Genomic DNA, 8,648 nt, shown 5'->3' with positions numbered 1-8,648 from the left:
CTCAGCAAGGTGTAAGGGCATTGCTAGGAACACCCTGTTCAGTATAACCATGTGGTAACTCAAATCTCTATTTAACCAAAAGTGTCAAAGATAGGGGACCGGAGGAAGGGAGGCCTGGCTCCCTGCCCACTTGTCTTTGCCGGGAGATGCTTTGAACTGTCCTTGGCATTGATCTGGGGAAGCGATTCCTGTAATTAAATGGCAGGGTGTGTGTCAGATGACTCGATTGGCACCGATAACTTCTGCAGAGCAGAGCCCAGGACCGCAGCCCCATGTTTCCCTGCTGTTCTTTAGCTCCTCACAGCCTACATCCAGACGGTTAACAGCCTGTCGGTAATCGACAGCGCCGAGTCACGGCTGACTGGCAGTTGCGGTTCTGTTTACTCTAAAGTCCACCTCAGAGAAGCCCAGGGCAGCCCAGGCCCAAAAGCTCGTGACTCGGGCCAGGGGGAGAAAGAGAATGCTGCTGGGCGCCAGTCTCCCGGCACTGAAGTTTCCCCCAAAAGGAACTGCGACAATAGCTGCGTTTTGTGTGTGCGTGCAGTCCAGACCGCAAAGGCAGGGAGCTGGTGCACGCGCGGCAGCTCTGCTTTGGAGTTCCTGAGCGGGGCTGTATCTTGCTCCGAGTTCCAGACACCCTACCTCTACCTGTCGGCCTGTTTTGGGCCGAGTGGCTCCACACCCCAAGTAAGGCTAAACTAATACTAGACACAACTAACACAGACGCTTTCTTCTTCGGTAGGAGGGAAAACGGAGGGGAGGCCAGATAACCCTAGATATCCAGTGGAACTCCCAGGTTGCCGGTCTTGGACCCCGTAAAGGAAGATACAGGAAGGCCCCAAATCAGGATCCACTCCCCGGAGTTGCCTATTTGAGGGGAGTAACAACAGGGATTGGGAGAGACTTTTATGTTGAATTTCTAAACTCCCAGCTGGATCACGACTAGAACAAGGATAGCACCTTCCTGAAGAGCAAAGTTTAGACCTCGTGTGCCAACTGAATGATTCTTGAATCCTTTTCTCCCTTGCACAGGAGCTAAGTAGGATGTCTTTGCAGCAGGAAATAAAGGGGAGAGGGTACAGAAATCCGGGTCTGGGGAATGGAGAGACTGTGCCTCGAGTGCCACATCCATGGAGCCAGGAGGGGGAAATCAATGAGCATCATCTGACTTTGCAAAGGCTTTGATCCTTGTCTCCTTCCCCACTTCTGAGACTTTCCCATTCTTTCCTGGAGGCATGGCAGGTTATACATGGATCCATTCACCTTTGCAGGAGTTTTTGGCCACTGAACATAGTTAAAGACTCTTTATTCCAATGGCTTGAAAATAGATGAAAATATTAAACAGAAGTGGAGCTGTTTGGCTGTTCTTGCAAACCAGCAACAAGGATTTGGGCTTCCTTAAGTTATATTTCTTTAAGACAGTAATTTTTAAAAATCATGTTAAGGACTTTGGGCTGCAGGAACTCTCTCTGCCATTCACCGACTTAATGGACATTGTGCATTCTTGGGCATTCCTATCCAGCCCGCGTCCGGGACACACTCATCTCCTGCAAAGGAAGTTGCCTCTTTCCCCAAAGAGCAAATTTTCAAAACATGTAAGTTACAACTTGCTTGCGAACACGCCTCTTAAAAAAAAAAAAAATGCTGTTTCCCCTCTTTCTTGCCTCCATTCTACATCCCCCGCCCCCCCCACACACACACTCCCTGCACCTTGACTCCCTATTTCAGTATCAGTATTTAATTCTACACTGGCCTTTGGTGCAGCCCACGGGGGCGGGGTAGTGGGGAGCAAGGAAAGATGGTCGCCCACCTCATTCCCAAAACATGTGCACTTTTGAGGCTTCTGATTGGAACACATTGTCCCCAGACATCACAGAGCCTTGTGCTGGGGCTTCTGCGATGTCTTTGGAATTTACTAAAAACAGATTGACTGAGACCCCTCCCCACTCCACAACAAGCAAAAACACACACAAGGGCGCGGGCGCACACACACACAAACACACACACCCCCTCCGTACCCCCCACTCCCTTTTTAAGCAATGCTTTGTTGTGCTAAAACTAGTTGGACGAGTTAGGGTGTTACTGCTGCTCCCGAGGCCCTGGCCAATAGAACCAGATCCACCCCGCTGTGCGTAAGCGCGCAATTAAGGATTTAACCAAGGCAGTGCTGCGCCTCAGCCAGCAGTCAGCCGGCCGGAGACAGAGACTCCAAGACTCCCAGCCTCCTCCTCGCCGCGGCCGCCGCCTCCTCCTTCTCTCCTCCTCCTCTTCCTCCTCCTCCCTCGCTCCCACAGCCATGTCTGCTTAGACCAGAGCAGCCCCACAGCCAACTCGGGCAGCCGCCGCCGCCACAACAGCAAGCACAGACGCTGCCGCCGCCCGTGAGCGATGACAGGAGTGTTTGACAGAAGGGTCCCCAGCATCCGATCCGGCGACTTCCAAGCTCCGTTCCAGACGTCCGCAGCTATGCACCATCCTTCTCAGGAATCGCCAACTTTGCCCGAGTCGTCAGCTACCGATTCTGACTACTACAGTCCTACGGGGGGAGCCCCGCACGGCTACTGCTCTCCTACCTCGGCTTCCTATGGCAAAGCGCTCAACCCCTACCAGTATCAGTATCACGGCGTGAACGGCTCCGCCGGGAGCTACCCAGCCAAAGCTTATGCCGACTATAGCTACGCCAGCTCCTACCACCAGTACGGCGGCGCCTACAACCGCATCCCAAGCGCCAGCAACCAGCCAGGTACATGGACGGGGGCAGGCTGGGCAGATACAGGGGGACTAGGACGCTGGGGGCGCGAGATGGGGTGGTAGATTGGGGGTCACAGCGGTTCACTGCAGTGGGGGCGCACCCGGCAGAAGGGAGTAGGACTCAGACCCTCCGACAAAGAGAGTTTCTCCGGCCAGCATTTTAGGGATTCTTAGCAGGAGAGCCCTGTGGAGGTTCGAACTAGCGTCTCTCCCCTCCGGCCCTTCATTCGCTGAATTCCCAGCTTGCCCGGCCAGGAAGCCGGCTAGGCTGGAAAGGGGATAGGGGTGGAGAGAAGAAAGAATCAAGCAGCCCCTGGCGTTTGCGTAATAAAGAGGAGGTTAGTTGTTGGGAATTTTGGTAAGCGTGCTGGGTTGCTGCGAGTGGGAGTAGAAGGCTGCCTCAAAGACTCAGTCAGGATTAGTTTGAGAGCCGCCACAAGCTAGCACGGTGCGGGTGCCCCGAGCACGCTGGGTGGGGGTGGGGGGTTAAGGAGTTGTAGCCAGCCAGAGAAGAGCGCGCCGAGAGCTTTGCGGTTTATCCAGGCATTTCCAAAAACAAAAAGCCATTTAAAGGTGGAGGAGGGTTGCTGAGGGGTCACGTTGTAGGACATTTTTTTTTCTCTCTCCATAGGCCCCCAAAATGTGTCTTTCCCTCCTCCTTTTTCGTCCACTTTGAAACTTAGAAAGTTTAAGAGGGTTAGTGAGCTTGGGCGGTAAGAGAGAGGCATGAGGCTCGGCGGAGAGGTTTTACTGGTAAGGTTTGATCTCTTCCCACCAGCACATTAATAATCCTGCTAATATTAGCATCCCCTACTCTGGCAGAATTGAGACCACAGCCCTCATTCTCCACACTTCTCCCTGGAACTTGACACACACAGACACACACACACACACACACACACACACCCTGGAGAGGTTCTCCGCCAGTTCCAGAGGGGTGGTACTTTTGAGGAAGGGGAGTTGTAGCCCCAGGGCACGTTTGTACAACACGAGTTTGGCAATCCCTCCCTCTCCCGCCCAAACCCATACTCATGACAGTGAGAATCTCGTCCTGACCTGCCGCCCCTTTCCTACGAAAACACCCCACCGGTTCCTTCTCAATGTGTGACTCTTGCTGAACTTTAAAAGAGAGCCCCGGGTTGAGGCGTCTTCGTTTCTTTCACTCTTTCTGTATTTCGTGCATAAGTGGAAGTTTTGTGTGTGTGTGTGTGTGTGTGTGTGTGTGTTTTTACCAAGAACATATTAAGTCTATTTGTAAAAGAAACCAGACACATCTGTGCCCTCGCAGATCTGCAGTGAGATTATGGGGGCTGCATAATCGGCCCTCTGTCTGCTGCGGCCCCGACCGCTTGCTGCTGAAGTGAAGGAGCATAGTTTGCTTGTGGGTCTTTGAACTTTGGAGACCTCAGTTAGCGTCTTCCCTGCCCAAGCGTCTGGCTTCTGCGGGCGCCCGAACAGACGCCGACAGAAGCGGGGTCACGGCCCAGGGCTGCCTCCTTGAAGCCCCGGGAGGGGCTGGTGTTTTTGTCTCGGAAACGCGGGGGAGCATAGGGTGGGCGTAAAAACAAGTCCAGGAGAAGGAGGAACCACCGCAAGAGCTGAATCCCAGATGCCAAGGAGAAAGCTGTGTTGTAGGAAACGCTGTACACAAACTATCTGAATGAACAGAGTAGGAATTAATCAGAGGCTACCGCGCTTTTCCATATTTGGGGGAGGAGCATATTTATCGCGGTCTTGAAAAGCAAAGGTGATGGTGATACGAGCAAAGAGTAAAGACTGCGTGGTGAGAAACTCTAGGACTCTATTTGAGGCCCTTCCGCAAAAAGGGCATTGTTTGGTGACAAGCTTTAACTGAGTCTGTTTTGATTATTTAGAGAAAGAAGTGGCCGAGCCCGAGGTGAGAATGGTGAATGGCAAACCAAAGAAAGTTCGTAAACCCAGGACTATTTATTCCAGCTTTCAGCTGGCCGCGTTACAGAGAAGGTTTCAGAAGACTCAGTACCTCGCCTTGCCAGAACGCGCCGAGCTGGCCGCCTCGCTGGGATTGACACAAACACAGGTAAATACGCCGCTGCCATGCACTAGACCTGCCTGAGCTGCAGGTCTGGTTGGGTCGCACGGTTCAGTCTCGATGGGACTGGAGCGGTTTCAAAAGTACCCGTGAGAAACTAACAGACACAAAGACACCAGCCCCTATGCTTTTGCCTCCGCGAGCCAGGCCTTGAGACGGTGGGGATGGGATTCATCAGCGGTCTGGAGATACCTCCCACTTAACCGCGGCCGCCGCCCCCACCCCGCATCGGGCCTCCGGAGCTCGGGGGTCAATTTCTGGGGTTGAAAGCAAGCGGAGGGTTATTTTTAGAGCGGCTTTGCAACCTTGAGAAGCTATCTGGTTTTCTTAACAATGTAGTGCCTCCTCGGGGTGAGCAGGGCTTGGTGTCCTCGCAGTGGTCTCAGGCTAAGAAAAGGCTGAGAACGTCGCCTGGAGCGGAGAAACTGAAGGATCGTGCCCTGAGCCTATGGGAGCTTCAGGCCACGGCCGCCTGAGGGTCGCGAGGTGGGGGGCGCTATTGTACGGGGGGAAGTCTTCCTGGATTGTCCCATTCCCTTTACTCCTCCAACCCAGCTGGGGCCTACGGAAGCATAAAGAACGTTCGAGTCGCCACCAAGAGCTGCAGTCAGATTCTGGCCTCTCTGAGCTGCAGAGGGAGTGAAGGGAGTAGGACGGGAGGTTGGGAGCTCGCTCCTTTTCCTCACCACAGGCGCGCGTACCCCGCCCCACGCCCCTTCCCCGCTGGGCTCCCGCGATTGTTTTGGAGACCTTCGCCGCGTTCCGCGCGTCTTGCGCAGGCTTACACGAGTCACGCCGCCGCCGCGGAAACTCGGGCGCACAGCCGCCGCGCTCGCGCCACCCACCCCCAGCCCAAACAAAAGACAAGCCTTGGGGTCGTGGTCTCACTGGGCCGGGGCGCACCGAGCCGGCCAGGGCGCCCTCTGTGGCCAGAGCTCCATGGTTTGCCTCAGGCATAGCTTCTTGGCCATAGGCCGCAAGCGGCGGGGAGACGCCAGGCAGGGCTGGGCCGCCCAGGGGCCCGAAGATGCCTCCAGTCGTCGCCCCGGGGAAGGCGCGGGCGACCTCTGAGTGTCCCGGTAACGTGTGCCTTTGTTCCCCAACTCAGGTGAAAATCTGGTTTCAGAACAAAAGATCCAAGATCAAGAAGATCATGAAAAACGGGGAGATGCCCCCGGAGCACAGTCCCAGCTCCAGCGACCCAATGGCGTGTAACTCGCCGCAGTCTCCAGCGGTGTGGGAGCCCCAGGGCTCGTCCCGCTCGCTCAGCCACCACCCTCATGCCCACCCTCCGACCTCCAACCAGTCCCCAGCGTCCAGCTACCTGGAGAACTCTGCATCCTGGTACACAAGTGCAGCCAGCTCAATCAGTTCCCACCTGCCGCCACCCGGCTCCTTACAGCACCCGCTGGCGCTGGCCTCCGGGACTCTCTATTAGATGGGCTGCTCTCTCTTACTCTCTTTTTTGGGACTACTGTGTTTTGCTCTTCTAGAAAATCATAAAGAAAGGAATTCATATGGGGAAGTTCAGAAAACTGAAACAAAAAGATTCATGTGTAAAGCTTTTTTTTTTTTTTTTTTTTTTGCATGTAAGTTATTGCGTTTCAAAGGACCCCCCCCTTTTTTTACAGAGGACTTTTTTTTTGCGCAACTGTGGACACTTTCAATGGTGCCTTGAAATCTATGACCTCAACTTTTCAAAAGACTTTTTTCAATGTCATTTTAGCCATGTAAATAAGTGTAGATAGAGGAATTAAACTGTATATTCTGGATAAATAAAATTATTTCGACCATGAAAGGCGGATTGTTTCTGAAAAATACTTGATTCTACCCCTCTGATAACTGGCTAGTGAAGTTTTATTGAAGGCAACTAAAGAAGGACAAGCTCTGCAGAGATCCAACAAGGCAAAAAAGAAAAGTCGGGGCTGCATGCATGCAGACTGTATATGTGTATATGTTCAATGCTATACTTTGTGTGTATGTGTGTGTGTTTTTGCTTAGCCACACACACACAAAAAACGTTTAGATAAAATTAACTCCAAATTGTTTCAGGTAGAAGGTTATGCTGAAATAAAAATACATCCCTCTCACCCTGTATGTAAGTTAGAAGGCAACAGAAATCCCTCAATAACCCCTCTGAATTCTAAGCTCAAAGCAATTACGTTGGAGAAGCACCCCCACCCATCATCAGCCTCTGTGTAGTGCCAGAGCAATTAGACAAATTACCCTTCAAAGGGAGTTTCCAGAGATGAGAAAACGAAAAGAAAAATCCTCCCGCACACCTATTACATTTTTAAAAAATCTAAAATGTTTGGAGCATGGCAAATGATAAAACCTTGGACTCTTTGGAGTATGATTATAAATGTATCAGCTCTTTTTGAGAGATGAAAACATTGTAGATACGGTGAAGAGGGAACTTCAGGGTTGGGGAAAGGAAGGAATGGAAAGCATTGTGACACTGTGTTGATTTCATTTTGTGTGAGATAATATTCTTAATATTTCCCTTCCCTCCTTCCTTTTTTCAGGAAGGAGCTTCCTCTGCTTTGCTTTTACATAAAACAGTGGCAAAACAGGCTCTAAATGATGCAAAATGGAATCTGTTTATGAGGATTTCTCCTTTGGGAAGCCTTCTTTGGGACAGAGAGAAAGGAGTTGCTGCAGCTGTGCCCTGTGTCCCTTCCTTCTTCTTGCACTCCTGCATGTAAATATCAACAGTATGACCAGAACTACGCACTGTGCCTAAAGACCCAGGCCTGAATTGTAGGTCTCTTTCTGTCTGACTGTCCTTCAGTGGGCCTGACTCTCCTTAGGATACGAAGGAAAATGTTGCGTTGGAAATTACAAGATGCATGTGAAATATTTTACAGCTAGGAAGTCAGCAGCAATAAATGTGACAAAAGAACCTTCTTAAAGTGGGGGTAGATTAGAGCATAAAAATTATATCCTGTCGCTGAGGATTTCTGAGAAGGCTCTTCCAGGGTTGGGAGACTAGACCTGAAAAGGCACGCTATGTGCCCTGAGGGGAATTTACCTTACCTGCATGTTTCTCTCTCTCTGCCTGCCTCCTCCTCCTCTTCTCTCCCTACCTCCCTTCCATCTCCTTTATTTTTTTCTTTCTCTTCTCCTTTATTTTTTTTCTAGAAGAGTTACCAGGCCCGCCAGTGTGGAACAGCTTGCTTCTTGGAGGAATCAATATTTTGGCCACTCTTCAGACATACCCCGCAGCCTGGCTCCGAGGTAGCACTACGCCCGGCAGCCTGGCCTGTGGACCCCTCCTCCTCCCGCACCCCCAACTCCAGAGCGACCGCGACTCAATATTTCCGTCTCCCCAATCCGCTCCAGCCGTACTTTCTCGGAAGGAGCATTGGGTGCGGGGAAGAGGTGGCAATAGGAAGGTTTGCGGCGGGGTGCGGGGAGGGGGGGGTGAGGTGGGGAAAGCCAAAGGGTGTCCCATTTTGTTTTCTGCGCTCACAGAGAATAGGGGGATTGGGGAAGAGATGAAGATATCCACTTCCTACTTTTCTTTCTTTGCTTGCAAGGATTTCGGGAGTTTCCATTACACCGAGAGCTAGCGCTTTATTTCTGGCGACTCCGACTGGGAGAAACCCGCGCTCGCGGTGTGCCAGCGCCGGGCTTTCCCCTGCGCGGACGCCTCTCCCTGCCAAGGGGTGCGTGTTTGGGAAGGTTGGGGGTGGGGGCGCACCCACTGCACACCTCCAATATTTCTCACCTACTGGCTGCCTAAGAGTAGCAAGAATGTGCTTGGAACATACTGTTTTCCTTTATGCACACAGAGAGGGCAGATAGTTTTCCAGCTGTCCCTATC

The 8,648-nt window shown here is 52.1% G+C and overlaps 1 protein-coding gene across 1 annotated transcript; it reads left to right on the top strand.

Moving 5' to 3' along the window:
• The first annotated feature begins 1,920 nt into the window (after nucleotides 1–1,920).
• Nucleotides 1,921–6,620, top strand: DLX5 (distal-less homeobox 5). Its single transcript, XM_011974705.1, has 3 exons — nucleotides 1,921–2,743; nucleotides 4,626–4,810; nucleotides 5,931–6,620. The coding sequence occupies exons 1-3, from the start codon at nucleotides 2,389–2,391 to the stop codon at nucleotides 6,258–6,260; spliced, it is 870 nt and encodes a 289-aa protein (XP_011830095.1). The 5' UTR covers nucleotides 1,921–2,388; the 3' UTR covers nucleotides 6,261–6,620.
• Nucleotides 6,621–8,648: the final 2,028 nt, after the last annotated feature.

The sequence above is a fragment of the Mandrillus leucophaeus genome, unplaced genomic scaffold (genome assembly GCF_000951045.1).
Source record: "Mandrillus leucophaeus isolate KB7577 unplaced genomic scaffold, Mleu.le_1.0 Scaffold148, whole genome shotgun sequence".
Taxonomy (NCBI): domain Eukaryota; kingdom Metazoa; phylum Chordata; class Mammalia; order Primates; family Cercopithecidae; genus Mandrillus; species Mandrillus leucophaeus.
Note: the sequence above shows the minus strand (reverse complement) of the source record. Positions and strands in the feature narration are given on the sequence as shown.